The sequence below is a fragment of the Globicephala melas genome, chromosome 2, assembly GCF_963455315.2.
Source record: "Globicephala melas chromosome 2, mGloMel1.2, whole genome shotgun sequence".
Taxonomy (NCBI): Eukaryota; Metazoa; Chordata; class Mammalia; order Artiodactyla; family Delphinidae; genus Globicephala; species Globicephala melas.
In genome coordinates, this window is record NC_083315.2 from 101,320,339 (window position 1) to 101,344,581 (window position 24,243).

Below are 24,243 nucleotides of genomic sequence, written 5' to 3' on the forward strand. Positions count from 1 at the left end.
TAGAAGTTAGCTAGGGACAAATGGGCAAAGGTGGAGGGGGAGAGCATGGGGAATAAGAGGGACAAAGAAAAGTCCCATATGGTTGCAAAAGGCAAAGTGCAGGAACAAATGGTAGAGAGGCTGGACAGATCGGCAGGGGAAGACCATTTTTGTCCATGTACACTGTGTTAAGAAGTTTTATCATTATCCTAAGGACAAGTAAAGCCAGGGGGGTTTTAAGCTGAGACGTGCCATCATTACATGTGTGTTTTGAAAAGATTACTATGGCTGGTGTGTGAAGTGACGGGAAAAGGATCACAGTGGATGTGGGTATACAGGATGGTACTAAGCCAGGAGAAAGGTGATGGTAGCATGGACTGGGATGGTGGCAGTCAAGATGGAGAGAAATAAAACAGTTGAACAGATATTTAGGAGGCACATGAGCTTTAAAAGTAGCTATTAAAATGTGGTGTGTCATCTTTATTTCTGAACAAATATAATTATGTGCTTACATAGCTAGATGCAAAAGCATACATATTGTTAACTTCGGTTGTTATTGTTTCACTAGCACATTTCTTAGGAAAAAAGGTGTGTGGCCATGTTGCAACTGAATTGTGCCTGGGATATTCTGAAGCTGCTAAGTACCAATATTGCTTAAGGAAAAGAATTGAAGATTGCCATAAAGTTGCCAAAAAAGGGAGCAGGGGGAGAACATGGCTAGGGAACCACCAATGAAGAAAAAAACACCCAAAGGGCACAACGCAAGGGAGGCAAAATGAAAAACAAGTGTACAAAGGGCAGGCAGGAGGCTGCCATCTTGGTGGAAAAATGTTGAAACAGGACTCCAGATACACCAAAGCTAAGACAAAACTTCTCAAGGTCTGTAGAGGTTTTGGGAAAACGAACCTTTGAGTCATTTGCAGGAAGAATGCAGAATCCTTGAGAAAGTGAGGGACTCTGCTGAGGGTGTTAATATTTTGAAGGAAAGATGTATATACTTACACTCAGGTGGATGCTTAGGAGGACAAGACTGTACTTCAGACAAGTGCCTGTCACGTGCCTGATCCCAGGCTGAGGGGGAGACAGCAGGGCCCCACCAGAATGGATCAGGATTGTATGCCCAGTTAAGAGGGAATGAAAACACAGCAAACACTGAGGCTGTCTCCAAAAGCGTCATGAGAAAACAAAGTGAGGATGCTGCTAGACTTCCCCTGGGGGAGTAGATGCTGCCAAAGGCTGTTCCTCTGCCCAAAGCAGAGAGAGTTGGAATACCTCTAGCTGGAAAAACACTGCGGGTCAGTCCAAGATGGGGGACCTGGAAAGGACAGTGCAGACCATCACAGCATTTCCAGCAGTTATGCAGACAACCTCCTGGCAATTAAACGCCAGCAACTTCTGGGACCTGGGAATGACCTAGCTGCTGCTACCCAACAGCTTTTGTGAAGAGTGCATATAAAATTCTGGGGAAAGAACAAATTTGGCTGGATGAGGAAACTAACAAAAAGTCATCACACGCAGGTTCCAAGCAGGGAGAGGAATTTTGTGGGTGAGGTTGGGCTGGAAGCTAGCTCTAGACAGCTATTTAGCAGACCACCTGGTCCACTACAAGCTCTCTGGTTAGCGTAATTTCTCCCAGCAAGACCAAGACAGTGTTTGAAGTATTATATTCATAACTCTGGAGCAAGTATCCTTGAAGGCAGAGACAAAACAGGCAAAAAAAAAAAAAACCATCAGACGTCAAGGTCCACTTCTAAGTTTGGATGGGAACTAGTAAAGCTGTTAACCAAGGACCAAGCTGGAAATCAGCAGGCTCACCTTCCTCCCACCCTCAGTGTGTCTCATAGCCACGCCAGCAACTCATTATTGTGGCTTGTGTGGGTCTGCAAAGGTGAGTCAATCTGTATCATTGAACCCCTTCCAGATGAAGAAGTCCTTTTGGGAGGGACTCATCTTGCAATGGCGCTGCCAGGTGCTTATGAGTCATGCAGCCTCAAGGGATGTGTAGTCATTGTACTATCCTGACAAAGAATAAATTTTACAAGGTATTTGGAAAGTTTATATTGTCCAAAGTGGAAGAAATGGTCTAAAATAGGGGTTCTGGGTGCCCCAGGAACAGCAAAAGAAAATGGGTGAGAGAGAATGTATTTTCTGTATTCTTCCTACATTTCTAAAGCCCAACCATGTAGCATAAAACAGCAGCATTTCAGCTCTTAGCCAGGCATTTTTCAACAATGTGCTTTTCCAATGATTAGGTCTATGAACCACTCTAGTACTCAGTGGACAGAAAGGAAAGAAAAAATGAAGATTTTTTTCCTCTTTTGTTAAGGGAGTAGGTGCTGACAGTAGGTTACTGTAATTTGGAAATAGTTTTTGTCATTTTCTAGGATTTGGGATGTGGGTTCAAATACACCATTCCCTTTCCTAAGGTCCGAAATCCATGGATGTTAAGTCAGATCACAGATTGAAATGTTGGCATCATTTAATAACTATGGGGCTTTAAAGATATTTAATCTCTCTGAAACCCTTTGGAACAGCAATTACCACTTCCATACATATGTAATAGAATTGTGTGAGAATGAAGTAAGATTGTATATGTTAAAGGCTTGCCTAGCAACACGCTGGATGCATTTAAAACTCTCTATAAATGGTAATATCTGCCTGAGCCTTGGGCCACCCAGCCAAGTCAGTTTACCACTTAAAAATATATTTTATTCTACAAGAGGCCTCGCTAAATCAAGGCGTGAGCAACATGGATTAGGCCTGCAGTTGTAGATGTTCTCATGCTAGGGAAATCTTCAATTTAGGGTCTAGGGATGTTCCAGGCAATGTTCAATGTTCTAGGGAAGTCTTCAATGCTAGTGCCTAGGGCCTGGAAATAATGAACTCAGGATATGAAACATCTTGGAAACAGTCACATTTGTTCACATAAGTTTGTTAGTAATCTGTATCTGTACTTGTTTAGAAACTGCTCAGTATTCTCTGATACTACACTACCCAAGAAGGTAGCCACATACTATATGTGACTATTTAAAAGTAAAGAAAATTAAAATCCAATTCCTCATTTTTTTTTTTTTTTTTTTTTTTGACTGTTTGGCTTGCGGGATCTTAGTTCCCTCACCAGGTGTCGAACCCGGGCCCCCAGCAGTGAAAGCCTGGAATCCTAATCACTGGATCGCCAGGGAATTCCCCACACTAACCACATTTCAAGGCCTCAGCCACTGGGCTATCATACTGGTCAATGCATGATGAAACATTTCCATCATCACATAAAGTTCTAGTGGATCATGCTGCAGTTTCTTATTCCCCACACACCTTGGGCTACAACTCCTTCCTATTAACCGCTCTGTCTTATTTGGCATTACATTATCCCTTCTCTCTTCCTACTGTGTTTTATAGTTCTAATTTAAGAGGTGGGGGCAGAGTCCCAATGTAGCTCACAACAGGGCTTTAATTCTTCAACACTGTCTAAACAGGTCCCGCTTTTCTAACTGGGGTTCTAAAATTTTTTTGATAAACTTGAAAGTTACTAATGAAACCACCTACTGTTTTTTGTTTTTTTTTTTTTTTTCGGTACGCGGGCCTCTCACTGTTGTGGCCTCTCCCGTTGCGGAGCACAGTCTCCGGACGTGCAGGCTCAGCGGCCATGGCTCACGGGCCCAGCCGCTCCGCGGCATGTGGGATCCTCCCGGACCGGGGCACGAACCTGTGTCCCCTGCATCGGCAGGCGGACTCTCAACCACTGCGCCACCAGGGAAGCCCCCACCTACTCTTTTGAGGCTTTCTCCTTGATTTACTTTAATTCTAATGATTAATTTGATTAGAAAAATCAGACTAACTTGGAACTTCCAAAACCCCTAATTTAGTCTCTTCTCTGAACATTTGGAATTGTCATCCCAGAATATATATATACCCAGCCTTTTCTCTACACAGCTTAACTGCCAAGTTTTTACTTTATTCCTAAGGTCTTTCTAAACACAGAAAGTTCTCCAACATAGCGTCCCTTATTAGTCAAATAAACACCATGGTATAAATACCTGTTCTCTGTGAGGTAGAGCATTGATAAAGCAAGTGAGGTACTTTAAGTTACTTAGTAGCCCTACTCCACATATTATATATAACATTTACTCATCACTAATTTCTATGTCACATCTGTTTACTATTGTTAAGTGGTTTCTGCAAGTAATCAGGGTACTGCTACTTTTTCTTTGATCCCTCTAAATTCAACTGAAATGCATTTTCTTGGTCAGGCTGATCTGAACTAGGGTCCCAAAATTCAAACCCCACTTGACATTGGTGCAGCTGCATTCTCCTCATATTTTCCTCATATTAAATAAAAAGGTCAATTGTCACTGAATTTTATCTGGCTAAGTCCTTCATTCTCCTAGGCCACCACAGTCAATAATGATGCTTCCTGGTTCTCTCCTGAAAGTAAAATTAGCCCATAAATGGTCAGTCAATGCGGTCACAGGCCAGCCATGTGTTCTCAGAACAAAGTACATTTTTAAACTGTTCTCTTTAAATATACAGCTATTTCCTATTCCCCAACTATTTCCATAACACATCCCATCATTTCATCTGGGTTAACTAAAAAATACTAGTACTTGTGAAGTATAGATTGTGTCCTGTTTCTTTACTTTCTGTATCATACCCCTGGGTCTTTGCTATCCCTTATTCTTTTGAACATACTGCTAAGGTGTCCAGAAGATTCCTTTATGGATATTTTATGTTTACTGTATGACTCAAATGATGGTTATTTTTCTTCTACTCTTTCCATTACATTCTCAATCCTCATCTGACTTCAGTTTATTCCCTTCCAATTTACCATAATCTTGTTGTTCCTGTTTGCATTATTTCCCTTTTCTTTCACATCCAGTTCCCTCTATAAAACAGGGGCTTTAAAACATACATTGACTGGTACTAGTCTATTTATAATCCTTGCAGGTTTCAGATGCTGGAGTAACATCTGAAGTGAAATCTAATGGGAACCCCCTTCCAAGCATTCCAAATTTGTCATCCACCCCAACTGGACATCAAGTTTGCTCCTTGCACTGGTTAGATAACGGCAAATTACAAAGCACCCTAAGCCAGTGAGCTCCAAAGAACAGTTTACCAATTAAAAATTACATACCATTAGAAATGTTTCAAAGGGATTTCTTTTCAATCATCCAACCTCCTCTCTTGCATTCCAACCTTTGTTGGAAACTGCACTCTTAAAATCTTCCAGGCTATTTTCTTAGATTTCATGGCATACTGAGAAAACCCATTATTCTAAATTTTATATCCAAACAAACGCATCACTGTATTTTACTTTGTTTTGAGCTTTCCACAATTTTTTCAATACCTGGTTTCATATGCAATTAAAAATAGACAATTGCACGCTTGGGGTAATTGGTCCAGTACTTCTAAATACTGATGGCTAACATAATCTCAAACAGGTTTTATTAGCATCTTAGTCTTAGAACTTTGACTCTTCTTCTAAGCATCTAGTTTATTTTCTTGTCATCAGTTACGTGCTAAAAGTGAGTTTGTATAACATGAGAACATATAAGATTAGAAAACAAGGTGGTTAAAAGTATTTTTGACCAAATCATCACACAAAAGCTACGTATATACTGTGAATCTGAGATCCAAGGGCAGTCCACAGATCAGCCTTTCCCTTCTATTCTACTTTGTCATCTATTATATAAAATGATTTATGAAACCTTTATAAATAGGATATGACTTCTGCCCATTACTAGGTTGTATATAAACACCTTTGAAACAGCAGCAACTTTCTGGGGAACCCAAGGTTTGTGTGAGCGATAACAGCCCAAAACTAACTGTTTTTGTCCTGCTCTGCAGGAAAAACTGAAGTATAAAACAAATAAACTGGACCTTTCAGGACAAGGCAAGCATCACAAAACAAAGCTGTTTAATAAATCCAGCCTTAGAAGTTTGGGTGCTAACTAGTACCATGCCTAAAATTAGTTTATATGGATTGAATTAATTGAAAGTGAAATAAATGTGTAACTCTGCGTCCTCAGTTACCTAGGAAGGCACAGGCTACAAAAAACCAGGAAATAAAAAGCTCTCCTATTTTCAGTAACACTGAGGCACAGACTCAGAATCCATTTGGTAACTGGGGCTATAAACAGCAATTAAAACAACAAAATGGAAGAAAATACAGGTTTTATTCTTCAGTTGTTTCACTTTTCCTAAAATCTTGACATGTTTGAGCCTCTTTCTATTTAAGGTTGAAACAGTTAAGCACACGACAAAAAAAAACTCTAAAAAAGGTGCCAACTGGACCACAAAACATTGAAGAAAAGGCTTAATGCAGTTCCCGAACTTTTTCATTAGGATCTAAAAGCCATTTTTGCAAAAGAATCTCCACTTTACATCAAAGTTACTTGTCTCCTTAATTCAACACCCACCCCAATGAAACACAATTTGAGTAGTGTATGTTGGTATGCATAATAATTATGACTCAAAGAAAAATATATCTAGTATATTCTAGGGGTTTTGTGGAGGCCGCTGTGAAACAAAGAATTTGAAGTAAACAATTATAAAATACAAAAATAAAAAACCAGGGTGTTTATTTTTTCTCCAAATTCCTGGTTTAATAAGGACTTGTTTATTTTGAGAAAAAAAGGTCCCAAACATCAGGCTATTCACAAAAATAACCCACAGTATCAACTTTAGAAAACAAATCTTAAGACTATTACACTAATTATTTTTCTAGAGGATCCATTTGACATGCCAACTCTCATTCACAAAAATACATTGTTACATTTGTGTTGAACAGCCCCACACAGCACTCTTACGTGGGGTATAACACGCACACCTCTAATTCAAAGCTGTTCTCAGGTGCTACTCAACTAATGAGACTGCCTTTGTAGTTAGGGAAGCAACTACTGAACTTATGTATGAATGGAAAGAACTGTACTCCCTGCATAACAAGAGATTATTTTGGAGACAGTTGATAAAAATCATACATACTTTTTATTGTTAAGTCATAAAGAGGTATCAAAATTAAAAGCAAAAATTACAGGGTAAGACTTAACATAACTACTAGGAGCATCAAAGGAAGTGAAAACGGGACTAGGCGCAGGGCAATGTGAATTAATGAACATGGGAAGGACAAGGATGGGGACAACAGTGAGCATGTGCTGAAGATACTAGGGGAGAGGATCTGGTGAAAATTTTGATCTTAGACAAGCGCCTAGGTAAAGAAATAATGGGACAAGATTTCTAAACCCCACTATGTGCTTAAGAGTCATCCTCGCCATTGGCGCTGTCTCTGTCATCCTCTCCTTCCTCAGCCTCTTTTTCATCATCCTTGATCAACTCCAGCTGTGAGAAACAGACACAAATAGGATGGAGTTAGAGGCACTCCATGTGTCCCTGATCCCCCCTCCACCACCTCTTTCTTTCCTTTCCCGTGGTTTTCACCTGGTCATCCCCCCGATCTTCATTATCATCATCATCCAGTAGGTCCCCCTCCTCAGCAGAGTCATCTGCCACCCCCTCAGACTCCATCTTCACATTAGTCTCATCTTTCTTCAGGGAGCTGCTGCTCTGCTCCTCTTCTGACTTATCATTCTTCATCTCTACTGCGGATGAGAAGGACAAGTCTGTCTAGGGGCAAGTAATGTCCACAGGATGTAGACAATCCCCACTGATGATCATAGAACTGCAGCACAAGTCTATATCCTCCCACACAAATGTCCTTCCCAATTCAAATTCCACAAGTTTCCAATTAAACTGCTTTCTATCCCACTATTCCAACATACACTTTCAACTATCTTAGATAGCTACCTCTACTTTACACCCAACAAGCAAAAGGACCATTTACCTCCTTGTTTGCTGCTCTGTTCCTTTTCGATTTTTTCCAGGTTTTCCAGTAGAGAATCCACTTTTTGTTTTATCTGAGTCAACTCCTTCTTAATGGCCTGAAGGTCATCTCCTTTCACTTTAATACAAACAAAACCCTAGATTAGAATCAAATGTACCAGAAGCTACCAGTTAGCTATACACACACTCCCCCACTAGACTATACAACACATTCCCCCACTAGACTATACAATAGTCAACATGAGATCCTTGGAGAGAAATGGAGCCTGTACCAGACTGTCCTAGTTATGGGGTCCACCGATCTTTTAGTGGGTAGCTGAAAACTGAATCTAATGTGCCTAGTTCCTTAGCAACAGCATTCTTACTTTTGTAGGTCTGCTAAAGACCTCAATTCTATTTTAAAAGCACTTTACCAACATATTTTACACAATGAATGGGCGCCCCTCAACTCCCTAAAATCTAATGACTTTTTTCAAATTACCAAGGTCTTAAGGATAGAAGGCTTCCTAGAGTTGGCCCCTTAATCACTATTTTCTCATCTTCTATTATTTTGATTATGCAAAGTTATTTGTACAAAACCTGAACATTAACTGCACTAATTTCCGTATTTCAACATACAAGAAATATCAGAATCACAAAGCTGCAATAATAATACATACACTTTCCAGACTTAGAAGATCCCCGCTGTCCACTCTTAGAATTGAAGCCACTTTTGCCCCTTCGTGAGGTGTTTCCTGATACACGCTGGCGTTTTGAGGGCACTACAGCCCGAGCAATAGGAGGAGGAGGAGGAACACGTGCTGGGTAACTGTACATCCTATTGGATAAAAGGAGAACAGAATTCCTTCACAACAAGTCAGGAAGATTCCAACAATGGTGTCCTTGTAAAATGATAAATCATTGTCCATTGTTCTGCAATTATTTTTTTGCTAAGCTAATTTCTTTCAAAAGGCCAGTTTACTCTTTGATATATTTAATACTGCAGCTACTTTTCTTCAAGAAAATACTACATATATACACACATATCCAATGGTTGGTTGGTTGCCTTAAGCACTGGACATAAAAGGTTTCTGTGTACAATGGCAGTATTAACAGAATACTTTTTACAGTATTTCTACTTTGTACTTTTTACAATGAATGGCCTTTACCTTGATCTTATTCTTTTCACATATACACTACAATAAGCAATCCATATAAGCCAAATAAAGTACTTACAAAAGACTGCAATTAACCAAGTCTGCAAACAGAGCTATTGGTCGCTAAATCCCTGATCTTTTCACCCACAGAAGCATACAAGTAATTATCACTAGTTTGTAGTATTACATTAAACCATATAAAATTGCCAATATTAACCATTTTTGGCCTATAGAAACCGGTATTTCATGTGTTGTTAACTGGGTGTACATAGCATTATCAATTCTAACATTTAGCACTCTCCACTCAAATCTCCAACAGGACAGAGAATACTATGTTGTTCACTATTCACTACTGCCTAAATCCACTGCCTAGCACACATTTAGCTTTCAAAAATCACTGATTGCTCAATTGCTGCTTCCACTGGATAAGTATCCCAGTGATTGCTAAAGATATACCGAAGTGATGGCCTGGTATTGATGCTTCCATTTGTAAAGAGAAAAATCAAAATACAACAAAAAAACTTCCCACATGGACATCAGATCTAGACAGTCTCTTTATCCCATGCTGTTACTTTTACAAAAGCCTGTGGCAGCATATGAAGCTAAGACATACCTGTAGGAAAAAAACTTGTAATTCTAGTTCTGAACCTTTTTGGCTATTAACTTAACAACCCACCAACTGTTGCTCTGCCTAACCGCAAAGCTTTGAAATTTTATAATGCATCAGTTAACTTTTTTTTAAGGATTATTATTTATTTATTTATTTATTTATTATTTATGGCTGTGTTGGGTCTTCGTTTCTGTGCGTGGGCGTTCTCTAGTTGCGGCGAGCGGGGGCCACTCTTCATCGCGGCGCACGGGCCTCTCACTGTCGCGGCCTCTTGTTGCGGAGCACAAGCTCCAGATGCGCAGGCTCAGTAGTGTGGCACACGGGCCTAGTTGCTCCGCGGCATGTGGGATCTTCCCAGACCAGGGCTCGAACCCGTGTCCCCTGCATTGGCAGGCAGATTCTCAACCACTGCGCCACCAGGGAAGCCCAGGATTTTTTTGATGTGGACAACTTTTAAAGTCTTTATTGAATTTGTTACAATATTGCTTCTGTTTTATGTTTTGGTTTTTTGGCTGCGAGGCAAGTCCCCAACAGTAACTTTTTATTATCACTACCTCCTTCCATTTTTATGTATAGCTTTTCATCTTCTGGCCCAAAATTTTCCAAAGTATAATGATCCAGAAACTATAAAATATCAGTGTTCAGAAACTACTTTCCTTTGTGTAAGGTGATGCTACTTTGTACAATTTCTGGGGGTAAAAAAGTGAGTTATCCACATCTTTAGGTATGAAACATCTCATGCCTCAGCCCTGTTGAATTCAGAGATCTAACCTACCTTCCAATCTACTCACTCTCACTGGCATCAGTCTCCAAACCAATGAGCTAGCCATTCCACATTCCCTACACTCCAAGGCATTGGAATTTCCTTTTGAACCATACTAGTTCATCTAACCGGGGTAAATCGCCATAGCAAAAATGAAGAAATGCAGTCTACTTTCAATCTATGTAATGGCCTCCTGAACACAAATGGAAGTCGAACGCTCTAGTTCTCTAAAGAAAAATGTATTTTAAAAGATCAACTAGTGATGCTTTTTAGTGCCACAGAACTTAACTGCTGGTTAAGCAAAAATGGGCTCTCAAAAAACTCACAAAGATTCCTCTAAGGAAGTTTAAGTAGACTTTGGCATTATAAAATGCCAAAGTGCATCAATGTGAAAACATGAGGCAAAAACACAAAGAGAAAAACCATACCTACTGTGATAACCCTTAAAGTCAAAGGAATAGATAAGCGGAAGCTCAGTATAAAAGCTTCAAGAACCAGCTACAAATTAAGTAACCATTTTCCCCACAGGAAAGCTATACAAATAAATCACAGGAGGCATCAAAACAGCTGCTGATCCTCTAATGATAAAGCCCAATCTTCATGAAAGTTTCACTATTACCAGAGGAACAAGCACTCAACACTAAGAGAATTATGGCTGCACCTTGAATCAGAAATCTGGACACTAAGTGTTGGTATAAAAACTAGTCAGAAATAAAAGGCAATTAAAATACCATTTTAAAGAAATTAAAACATTTCTGGACACACATTAGCTAATAACATAAACAGATGAGACCAAAAAAACCCTCTATCCTAATCTCCAGGCTAAAACATAAGCATTACAAGGCATTTATTAAATGTACACGTTTTCAAAGGCAAGCTTCTTAAATGACTAGATGTAACACATAGTGATCTTCGGCCTCAAAAACCCTGATTAATAATAATACATTTCAACCACTATGAAAGTATTGATAGAAACAACTAGAATAAAGTATTAGTGGGCTTCCCTGGTGGTGCAGTGGTTAAGAATCCACCTGCCAATGCAGGGGACACAGGTTCAAGCCCTGGTCCGCGAAGATCCCACATGCCACGGACCAACTAAGCCCGTGTGCCACAACTACTGAGCGTGCGCTCTAGAGCCTGTGTGCCGCAACTACTGAGCCCGAGTGCCACAACTACTGAAGCCCACGAGCCTAGAGCCCGTGCTCTGCAACAAGAGAAGCCACCGCAATAAGAAGCCACAACGAAGAGTAGCCCCCGCTCGCTGCAACTAGAGAAAGCCTGCACACAGCAACAAGAACCAATGCAGCAAAAAAAAAAAAGGTATTAGTAAAAACCTACGTTCTCCTGAATGTTTATTTAATGTACTGTAACTGTTTCCACTCTTAAAAATTGGATAAAAAATAATTTTAGGCATATTCATTATCAAATTCTGAAAACCAACTAATTTTCAGGTATCGTTGCCCACAAAAAAATTTAAATAAAAAATAAATGCCATTGGGCTTCCCTGGTGGCACAGTGGTTGAGAGTCCGCCTGCTGATGTAGGGGACACGGTTCGTGCCCCGGTCTGGGAAGATCCCATATGCTGCGGAGCGGCTAGGCACGTGAGCCATGGCCGCTGAGCCTGCGCGTCCAGAGCCTGTGCTCCGCAACGGGAGAGGCCACAACAGTGAGAGGCCCACGTAGAGCAAAAAAAAAAAAGCCATAATGTGAAATAATTTATAGGTGACAGCAATCTAGTAAGATCACCCCCCCACTGACAATACTGATTTATCAAATTCACTTTAAACATGCAATCTCATTATAATTTCATTCAAGGGTTAGGAGATATTTTTTCTTCCACTTCATTATTTTTCATCTACAACAGAAAAATTTCAAGAGAAGTTTCTTCCTCATTACCTTTGATTTTCCTAGAAAAGGGATTGATTTTATAGGGTACTATGTTTTGGGGCTTTACAATGTCTGAGACTCCCTGAAATTGTCTGCTAAAATTCTGTGAATGCTCCGACTTAGAACAATCTACAACTTCTACAATTTCAATTGTAAGTTTCCCAGTATATCATCCAGAGTAAACCTTCAGAACACACCCCTTATGTAACATTATGCTGTACAGTTTTGTAGAAAAGGACTTTACAAAATTTATTTATCTTTGGCCTTGTGTGGACTGAAGCATTATACTGCATGAGCAGAATATCAACTACCGATACTCATGAATACCAGAATTTAAAAAACTGTTCCAAGAATCAAGGCCTTCAATAACTGGCATCTTTGAACATTATAAATGTATTCCTGGATATTTCTTCCTCACTCTTTATAAAACCTTCTGAGAAACCATATTTGAATGATTTAGGTAACTATTTTGCAACCTTTTTTAAAACTACCAAAACTTCCACCAGATTATATTGACAGTACAATCCCATCAAGTAGACTTTATATCTTACCATTCTTTTTTTAGTAATTAACACAATGAAATTATCTTGTTTATTATTGAAGACTATGGTATACAATTCTAACATATAAATACTTATTAAAAACTAATTTTATAAGTTCACCCTAATCTAATTTTAATAGTATATATTTCTTTAAATGTCAAAGCTTTATTTTACAAATGAGTAGACTACTGACTTTAACTACATAAGGGAAAAGTGCAAAAAATGACAATGTGACATGTTTAACTCAGGTTTATATTAAAATGAAAATATAAAACTGTGTTATGTCAAATACTGACCCTCAAAACCCATTTTCATGATGTAGTTGGAATTCATCCTGTTGAGATTTAAAATAAACTAGCGAAATTCTTAGAATTTGTGTTTTATTTCTAAGATACAATTTCGAAAATTGTTATTTGTAGGCACCCCTCCCCAAACGTTGCCTTGAGGAGTCTGGGAGAAGCCAAACTAGATACAAGGGTTAACACTTGTTTTGCTAATACAATTTGTAGATAGAGTTCCAAATACCAAGGTAAATTTGCATAGTTGCACTTTATGGTCCTTAACTTTCTTCAAATTGCCCTTTATGGTCCATTTAAGGATACAGATTATCTGTATGACAGTTAAAATTAGTAACAGCAAGTACTTCTGATCTAAATGATAAAGGGACTAAATGATAAACCAGTCTGCTGTACAGGATTCATTCAATATATAGGGTCACCCAAACTATCAAAATTTAACTAAATAAAAATTCTTTACCTAAAGGGAAAAAAAACACATAAAGAGGTTATTAGTACCTCTGTAAGGTTTAAGAAGCTTGCCCAAAGTTTGGGGAACACCACATGCACTGCTGCTTACAAAGAGCAGGAATCAACAGCCTCTATATATGTAGAACCAATGGTAGCAATCAATAATTGGTTCTGCAACCTTCTTTTGAAAAGAACTGTTGATATTAGTATTTAGAGATATTTTTGCAAATTCAAAGATACATTTGATTAAAAATTGTCCCACTGATTTTTTTTTTTTTTTTTTTTTTGGCGGTACGCAGGCCTCTCCCATTGCAGAGCACAGGCTCCGGACGTGCAGGCTCAGCGGCCATGGCTCACGGGCCCAGCCGCTCCACGGCATGTGGGATCTTCCCGGACCGGGGCACGAACTCGTGTCCCCTGCATCGGCAGGCAGACTCTCAACCCCTGCGCCACCAGGGAAGCCCTGTCCCACTGATTTTTACAAACAGTTTTGCAAGAGAGGGAAGAAATACCGAATGTACATACTCATTTTAAGATGCATCCAATCTCACAACTTTTAAAATATGAGAAGTTGCTTCTTAAAATTAAGCAACTATATTGAACTTTCTTGATGGATTCATAGGAAAGCTATGTTAACATAAAACTATATGTTTCATAGGAAGGCAATTTGAAAATTCACTTGAAAAAAAATAATCTGGGTGATAAAATGCAGATTGCTTTGAGTCCTAAATCAATCTTTTTAGAAACAGGACTGGATCCAAGAAAATATTAAGGAAAAGAACCTTTTTAATCCCTGGCTTTGCTTCTGTTTATCAAACTTTCCATCCAGGTGATAATCTTTTCAAGACTCCTTAATTTCCAAAAAATTATACTATTACTCATTTGTCATGATGTCCTCAACATATCCAAAAGATAATGTCTTAAACTCAGTGTGGTCCAATTTTTACTTTTTTAAAAGCTGAAATTAAAAACAGTATTTATGAAAAATACTGTTTATAAACAGTAAGTTAAGAACATATAAGCTCATTCATTCCTATATTCTCATATTATCAAGCCAGGTCAGAGTACAATTCTCTCTTTTCACTTACAATAAAATTTCTTTTAAGGAGTTGTCTGAGAAAACAGATTTGTGGTTGCCAGGGGATAGGGTGGAGGGAAGAGCTGACTACAAAGGAGCTTCATGGCGAATTTTTGGAGGTATAAAACTACCTATATTTTGACTGTACTGGTAGATACATGGGTACGCATGTAAAAACTGTACACCGAAAGAGTAAATTTTACCATATATATATATATTTTAAAAGTTTTCTAAGTTGTCTCCACAATCTGTCTTTCCATTCTCTCTTGAATCTCCTTGTAAAGTTTTGTGCCCCCACCATTATCAAAACCTACCCTTATCACTAATGATTTCCACACATGCTACTGCCTACTTTACATCTCTCAAAGTGGATATCTAATAAGGAGGTTAAGTTAACATGTCCACAACTCATCTGTTATATTCACCCCTCACCCTGGTTCCTTCTATGTTCTCTCCCTATCCACTGTTTCTATAAATTCCAAGCCAAAACTTTGGTGACATCTTTGATTCCTCTCTTAGCCCTCACATAGATCTAGAAGCAAATCTGTCTGCATTAACTTCAAAAAATTCAACCACTTCTCACCATTCCCACCATCACCTCCCTGATCCTTCCCCAAATGACTGTATAGATAATTCCATCATCCACTTGTTATCTATTTTCAGAATAATCTTGTTAAGACATTACAATTAAGATCCTTTCTGGGCTTCCCTGGTGGCGCAGTGGTTGAGAGTCCGCCTGCCAATGCAAGGGACACGGGTTCGTGCCCCGGTCCGGGAAGATCCCACATGCCGTGGAGCGGCTGGGCCCGTAAGCCATGGCCACTGAGCCTGTGCGTCTGGAGCCTGTGCTCCGCCAACGGGAGAGGCCACACAGTGAGAGGCCCGTGTACTGCAAAAAAAAAAAAAAAAAAAAAAAGATCCTTTCTGCTCACAACTCTCCAATGGCCTTTCCCTCATTCAGAGTAAAAACTAAGATACACAACATCTTAACAGTGCTGTATATGTGTTCAACCCATTCATCATCTCTGAGACCATCTATTTTCCACTAGTACCCCTGGTGCACACAACAATGCCTCATAATAAGATCTTAACAAATAGTTGTTGAGAAAATAAGTGACTTTCCTAAACTGGCCTCTAGGAAAGTATTTATCAAAATTCATCAACAACAGATAACAAACCAAACCTACCCATTTAAGGAAAGCCAGTAGGATTAGTCTGCCTTTTTTCTAGCTTTGAAGACTACTGGGAGAGTTTTTCCCTAAGAAAATCAGACAAAACTTGAATAATAATCTACCACAAAACCGAATCCTTTTTCAAGCTATTTATTACAAAATAAAAATCAGATCTTGTGCCTATAATGTATGTAATTTGAGCCTATTATGCCATGCTTCCTGTAAGGAAATCACAAAGACAATTTTCCATAGATGAGTTTCTCCTGCTGTTATATTATACTTTTTGTACCTTATGAATCTGTTCCCCTTGCTAAACTCCACTAATCTCACAGTAATAGCACACTTATCACTGTAAAGTAATAAAGGTCTTGGAAAAAAAGTCTATCCACCTAAACAAGTCAAATTCTATTTGGTAGACTCTGTTTCTTATTCCTTAGATTACAGTTTAAGAGGGTATCAAAGTAAAATCTTATCCTGTTTATCAAAAGGATATGTCCTCTTTCTTTCCTTGAAAAATAACACTGGTTTCCTGGATATTCTTTCACTATCCCCAACAGCTTTGTTCCAAAACTACAGCCTGGGTTCTCTAACTTCCGTAAGAGCAGTCTTCACTCATTATATTTCTCATATCAAACACTACTCAAAATTTGTTATACCTAGTCAGGACTAACTTTGTAGCACTCCAGACGTGTACTGTCCAGCTGAGTAGTGACTGGCCATGTGTGGCTAATTTAAAACAAATTTAAAATTCAGTTCTGCAGTCATGTTAGCCACATTTCCCATATGTGGCTGTCTACAACAATAGTGCACATATAGAATCATCACACAAAGTTCTATTGGACAGCGCTGTTCTGGTTTGTTCCTTCCAGACATCTACCTATACCTATATATAATTTCCAAAGAGAGCCTAGAATTCTGTAACTTTAAGTCTATAACAAAAACATAACAAACTAGCTAAATGTCCTTAGTATAAATTGATAGTTACACATCTCCTATGACCACAAAACAAAATGGTGAAACTATTAAAAAAAGCTAAAAAGATTAATAATAAACTTCAAAAATGATATTAGATACTGTATCCAGAGACTTATATCCAGAATATATGAAAAAGCTTTACCCAATATAAAACTGGGCAAAGGATCTGAACACATTTCTCCAAAGATGAACAAACAGGCAATTAGCACATGAAAACCCAACATCAGCTTTTAAGAAAATACAAATCAAAATCACAATAGGATAATCCTCACACTAGAATAAACAACAAAGATACATAATAAAACAAATGTTGGCAAGGATGTGGAGAAATTAAAACCCTCATAACGTGGCTGATAGGAAGGTAAAATGGCACAGATGCTTTGGAAGACAGTATGGCAGTCCCCCCAAAAGTTAAACAGAATTATCATTAAGACCCAGCAATTCTAGGTACACACCCAAGAGAAATGAAAACATATGCTCATGCAAAAATGTGTATACCAATGTTCAGAGCAGCATTATTCAAAATGTGGAAACATCTCAAAAGTCTACCAACTGATGAAGGGATAAACAGAATGTGGTATTATCCAAGCAATGGAATATAATTCAACAATAAGAAGGAATGAAGTACTAATACAGGGTGTAACATGGATGAACTGTGAAAAATTCACGGAAGAAACTGGTCACAAAAGACATCTCATATGATTCCACTGACATGAAATGTCCGCAATAGGCAAATTTATAGATAGAAAGCGGATGCTAGGCCTCGGGATAGAGGAAGAATAGGGAACAACTGCTAGTAAGTTGTTTATTTTTGCGGTGATAAAATGTTCTAATATTAGATAATGATCATGACTGCACAACTCTGAATATATAAATTGAACTGTATACTGTAAAATCAATTACATCTCAACAAAGCTACGTTTCAAAAAAAAAAAAATTAACATCAAGGAGCTTGACAAAGTATACCCGGATGGAGAATGTCCTGAAATAGATTCCTAAAACAGCAGAGGTTACCTTTCCATTAGGTAATAATGTACCCAAAACACCACTTAATTAAGAGCCAAAGCAGATTCTTTGATCTAGACTCAAATGCTTCCCCTTCAAATAAATATCTCCCACTTACTCAACAAGAGTCCAGGACACAAATTTAAATCCAATAATATCATATTTATGTTCAAAGTATAGTCATACTAATATATGCACGCATCTAAAATCTTTCTGCCAACTACAACATGATCAGGTTCCCGTAAGAAAGAACCAACAAAAGGGCTCTAAGCAAATGAAAAATTTTACCCTATGCCTAAAATGACATCTAAACTGTCACCTAAAGAGGCATCTCTTAGCTTTTCCAAGTAGCCAAGAACCCTCTTGCTCTCTGAATCACATGCTCTTTCCAAGCAGATGGTCGCACTCAGTTCTCCAAAACCTAAATATTTCATGTACTCTTCCTTCATACACACATACAAAGCCCATCTCTTGGGTCCAGTGTTGCTCAGGAATATCAGAGAATTGGAAGAAAAGGAGGGAGCCAAGAAGACAGCTCCTCTAACACCAATAAGATGGGTGGTGGTGCCTCCAATCCACGTACTGTATTTTTTGACTTCTTAATTCAAAATCTAAAACACTATGCCTAGAACAAAATAAGGGCTGAAATATTAGTTTAAGGAATATGATGGTCAGCCTCTTTTACCTGTCTTGCATTTCAATGGAGATTCCCCCACCTCAACTTCCTTTCTCCACTCTCTATCACCAGCATACCTTAGTGGAAAAGATCTGCAGGGTAAGTATCAACAAAATTGCTTATTTCCCAAAATTCTAACAACTAACTCAAAGCTTCCAAACACTTGTCACTTAGCAAAAAGGTTATGCCTTTGATGGCATAATTCTAGTCATAAAAGATAAAAATCTCAGCTTTACTTGACTATTTTCTCCCTACAAAGCACCTGCTCTCATAACTTTGACCCAATAAATCATGCCAAGAGCAGTCTACCTCAGAAATTTCTCCCCATTCCAACATTTACAATGGTAACTACACATCTTTTCCCCTCCAGTTTCTCTTTTCTAGTCATGGAGTTGTTTATAAGACATCACTGCTAATATGACACAACTAAATATGCCATACAACTGCCCTTGACAACCAACATTCTTTCCAATCACAGCTGGCTGCTTCCCCAAATATGCTAAGGATATTCATAACTGTGTATCTTTATTAGAGATGTACCCTCACCCTACCCGCCTAAAAAACCTCCTGCTTAATACCAAAGGCAGGTTCAAATACTGCCCTTTGTGAAACTACCTGGAGCTCTTTAAAATTTAACAGGGGAGCTTATAGCTCCCCAAAGGGCAACACAATTCATCTTTCTATGAGACAATCCTGTACAAAGCAGGACACACAGCAGCCCCTATTAATTTCATAGCACTTTCTTCACTGTATAATATAGTACATATCATACATGTACCACATTTGATCTGCTTGTAGATTTACTTCATTCCTCTATTCATGGTGTACTAGCAATATTTACTTAATATATTTGTATGTAGAGTAATAGCAGCACTCTGAAAAATAGTGGAACAACTTCACAGTTCAGTCACTTATACATTGTTGACATTATTATCCATATGCAACTTATGATAAGTTATGTATTATAAAGTCCTCAAAGACCACTGAACTAAAACCATGGTCCTTTTGAACCAGATCTTTTGCTTACCAGGTGTTTAACATGTCTCAGCTATCATACTATAGCCTATTATCAAATCTGACTAAGTGCTCCCAAGTTCTTTATAGAAGAATGACTGAGAAAGAATTACTCCACTGTCCATAACTGATATTTCTTTTATTCAAATTGAGACACAATTCGCATACCAAACCACAAAATAAACCCTTTGAATATGTACAACTCAGTGACTGTTAGTATTCTCACAAATTTCTGCTATCATCACCACTCTAATTCCAAAACATTTTCCCTGGGTGATCTTATAAGGGAAAGAAAAGCGGGACTACAACTGATTACAGAAAGTACACCTGAAAGCTTTTCCTAAAAATTGATATGTTTTTACACTCAAGAAAACATGTAAATATTTGTGGCAGAAATCAGAAACACTTATAAATCAAGCTTGATAAGAATATTGCCAGGTTAGCTGTGACAAACAATTTCATACATGTTAGCCTACTGAAGAACTTTCAGATCTACTTTTAGTATATTCCAATCCTCTTGCGTGAAAGATAAGATTCCTCAAAAACTATAGCTTTAAAAAATTTTTTTTATTGGAAAAGAGTTGATTTACAATGTTGTGTTACTTTCTGCTGTACAGCAAAGTGTATCAGTTATACATATATATATCTCCATTCTTTTTTAGACTCTTTTCCCATATAGGTCATTACAGCGTATCAAGTAGAGTTCCCTGTGCTATACCAAAAACTACAGCTTTAATGCCTGTTAGATATCTCCAACAATGTGCCAATTATTTTTATTACAACACTTTCGGTACAACAGCACAATGTGCCTTCTAATGATCAGTAATTTCAAAAATAAATGACTAAATATCAATGTGGAAAGAGAATTTAAATAAAGAGAAATTAATTTAAGCATTTGAAAGAAAAAACACTCAAAGGAACTGCTTCACACAAGAAGTCCTCTGACAGGAACTATTCCAGCAACAATTTCCCTAGAAGCAACAACAAGATTCAACAGGACACAACTCGAACTGGATCTTTGTCAGCTTACAGGACTTATCAGACTTTCAACATCAATGAACAATATGTTTTGTAATCAAGGGTAACTGATGCAACTCTCTTAGTTTTATACACAGACCCCCATGAATATTCACCCAACTTTGAGCCTTGTACTCCTACCAGAAAAAAAATGTTAACAGATCTCTGAGTAATTATAAACTATGCATGACAGTTTATAGCATATTTGAAAGAGCTGACAATGTATCTAAGTGACATTAACAACTCTATCTAAAATGGTAGTTTTACGTATGTTGGCACAATTTATGTTAAACTCATTTAAGAACTTCCAACATGTATTACATCAGGAATGGCCTTAAGAACAAATAAAAAGACAGGCCTAATTTACATAATTTATGAAAAAGATAATTTGCGTTAAGACTACAGAATCCAATCTGCTGTCTCCTCAGAAGACAGCATACTAAAATATAAGAGACTCAGTTAAATTTTAATATTTGATTATCCTCCAGTTTTTTTTGTGGTACGTAAGCCTCTCACTGCCGTGGCCCCTCCCGTTGCAGTGCACAGGCTCCGGATGCGCAGGCTCAGTGGCCATGGCTCACGGGCCCAGCCGCTCTGCGGCATGTGGGATCTTCCCAGACAGGGACACGAACCCGTGTCCCCTGCATCGGCAGGCGGACTCTCAACCACTGCGCCACCAGGGAAGCCCTATCCTCCAGTTTTAAAGATAGAGTATTTATAATCTTTGGGATTTGATCACCAATACCCACAAATACCCAAGCAAAAATACAAATCACTCTAATTCTCCTAACAAAACATCATTTATCACTTACTTCCTGATATCTAAAATATATATATCTCCTTAAGAAACACCCAATGCCTTCATTCTTAAAGTTTCTAACAAAAGTCAGGCTAATGATGATTAAAGTGCGTAATACCTTCATGAAATATTCTGGTCTCCTCTCCTACCTCTCCCATGTCAAAAAAGAGAAAAGAAAAGAAGAAAATAGTACTTGAATCTCAACTAGCCTCCAAATCTACCCCACTAGTTCACAGGGAATACAGGTGGCAGAGGAACATGCTAAACAACACAAAATACAACCTGCAAAATCTGTGGTCTAAAAAAATTTCCAGTCTGTGGAACACTGATGAGATTATTTTAACTATTTTAATTATAAATGGTATTGTCATTATATTTATAAAAGCAGTCTTTATATTTTACTGATATACTACTTTCTTATATATGTATATTTGAATTAAAAAGTTCCATAACACAGAGTAAACAAAAAAGTTGAAGTAACTACTAAACAGCATGTCTAGAAAACAAACACCAATCAGTCTTCATTTCACTGTGAAGACTTCTGTCACATAAAGAACTCTAATTATGCTAGAGATGTTAGTTTTTGTGGAGAGGAATGGTGGGGTGTCCATGATTCCCTTCATTTTGATACTACAGGAATATTCATGCTCTAAAAAGACTGGGAATTCTTGACTGATTAAAAGCATGATAATATTTGAGGGTTATTTTATAATGCAATCTATCTTCCACGTTGCCTTTAGTCTTCATAACAACTCTATTAGTAGGCATTATTATCTCCATTTTAGGGATAAGAAAACTGAGATGACATATATGACTCTGGTCATAACCTTTTCCACTAAGTGATTAAGTCTTTGGATTCCTCAATTATTTTCTCTGCTCTGTATCAGCTGCCTCCCTAACATAACAATAGGTAGTAGAAATGTCAAATTTATATCTTGAAATATTCATGTGAATTTCATGTTCTTCAGGGTATGACTAAGGACTAAAGTGACTAAGTAGACAGATTTAACCTCCATTTACATAACAGGAAGCAGAGCTTTCAGCACATCTCACAGCCAATTTCCTATCTTCTTAAGAATCTAACAGCTGATTCAGGATGTCTTAATCTTGTGAATAAAGTATCTTCAGGATGACTTCTGAGAGAAAACTATACCATTTTCCTGAGAAGTTTTTCCATTCTTAAAATGTTCGTTTCCCCAACAGACCTCAGTATATATTTAAATGAGCTCTTTTCCAGGTACTATTTCGTTACTCCATCACTCATCAGAATTCTTTTTCTACTGAGATTAGAATGGAAGATCAAAGACATTCCTTTTCACTGACACTCCATAATATCAAGCAATACAGAGAATAACTAAATTTCTCTCTTGCCTCTTGAAAAACTAAAAAGTGAGGCCAACAGTGGTAGTGTCACTTTTTTTTGTTTGTTTTTTTTTTGCTGCGGTACGCGGGCCTCTCACTGCTGTGGCCTCTCCCGTTGCGGAGCACAGGCTCCGGACGCGCAGGCTCAGCGGCCATGGCTCACAGGCCCAGCCGCTCCGCAGCATGTGGGATCTTCCCGGACCGGGGCACGAACCCGTGTCCCCTGCATCGGCAGGCGGACTCTCAACCACTGTGCCACCAGGAAAGCCCCCATGTCACCAATTTTTAAGACCAAATAGCAGTGGTAAGAAATTTGAAGATATATCTGCAAACATCTAAATGATTTCACTCTTCTCTGCTGTCTCTAACTCTTTTACTCAATTTTGAAATTCCTCACTTAAAAGAGCTTTTCCCAAACTTACTTAGAGTAGGATGATAAAGGGATGGTCAAAGTTTCACTGCCTCACCAAGACAACTAAAAGTAAAACTTTAGAGGACAATTCTCATGAAGGTAGAAGTGTACACTGTTAAAATTTTCTATACACTCAAAGTCATACATAACTTATCCCTATCCACACATCTACCAATTTTCTTATGACTTTTTCAAATACGAATGCTATTCTGTAGGCACAAGAAATCATAATCATTGTTCCAACCTCCCTGCCTTTTAGAACTGTATCATCACCCCCAATCTACAATACAAACACTTCAACATTAACTTCTAAAGCAATCTGTATTGTTAATTCATTATATATGCTTATTGCATCCTATTTCATATTGGTTGGTTTGCTCAAAGGAGACTTGGATTTTTAAGGTTAGGAATCATTTTTTACAGTTTTGCTGCAATCCCTTACAATGCAAAACCAAGGGGCCAGTATGCAATAGGGAAATAATGAAGAGAACATGATACTGCTAATTTAGTCCCATTTCATCATTAGGCAAGTCAGTCCTTACTTTTATGTGGCAAACAAATTAAAACATTTTCTCTGACAATATATATAAACTGATTCTTTGAAATCAACAGAAACGTCACCTTAGCTAGTCTACCTCTGACAATTTTGGGGAAGGTATTTTTTCATTATGTTCTGGCAGAAAGAGGGGGTTTTATTTGAAAACATGTCTGTTATTCATTACTACAAAATGGAACATTACTACGCAATAGAAAAATAAAATGGTTCTCACTAGACAGCTTCTTTCTGGAATAGACAAAACATTTTAAACATACCTGTCATAATAATCCCGTTGAAAGTCATAGTCCAAGTCAAAAGAGGAGCTGAAAAATAAATACCAAAGAGGATTAATTTGGAACTGTTGATGTAAATTCACAACAGCCGATGGGAAAAAAAAAAACCCACGCTAAACCAACCCAACAAATAGATCAATAGATTAGCATGAACTAACATCCAATCATAACACAACAGATCTCTAAATTCCAATCACCTTAGGTCACTGGCCATTCAGTGGCCAAACTGCAAATTTAGGTGTAAGATTGCTAAAATGTCAACACACAACATTAACAGCTAAAATAAGAACATGGAAAAATACAATAGTAAATTAAACATTTTTATGTCATCCTCCTTCCCTCTCTCCCTCCCCAGCTTCTTAGAAGCTAAATAACTCCTCCTGAAGGACTGTAATTTATGCTTTA

General features: G+C 38.1%; 1 protein-coding gene across 9 annotated transcripts in view; it reads right to left on the minus strand.

Annotated features, from left to right (window-relative positions):
- Nucleotides 1-6,941: 6,941 nt before the first annotated feature.
- Nucleotides 6,942-24,243, minus strand: part of HNRNPC (heterogeneous nuclear ribonucleoprotein C) — a 46,969-nt gene continuing 29,667 nt past the window's right edge. For 7 of the 9 annotated variants that reach the window (XM_030844193.2, XM_030844201.2, XM_030844191.2 and 4 more), the window contains 5 exons: nucleotides 23,821-23,868; nucleotides 8,472-8,629; nucleotides 7,814-7,930; nucleotides 7,411-7,571; nucleotides 6,942-7,311 (listed from right to left, as the gene is read on the minus strand). In XM_030844193.2, coding sequence (XP_030700053.1) covers nucleotides 7,228-7,311; nucleotides 7,411-7,571; nucleotides 7,814-7,930; nucleotides 8,472-8,629; nucleotides 23,821-23,868 — 568 coding nt within the window. In that variant the 3' untranslated portion in view covers nucleotides 6,942-7,227. The remainder of the gene's footprint in view (nucleotides 7,312-7,410; nucleotides 7,572-7,813; nucleotides 7,931-8,471; nucleotides 8,630-23,820; nucleotides 23,869-24,243) is intronic. The other 2 variants (XM_030844204.2, XM_030844199.2) reach the window with 1 other exon arrangement.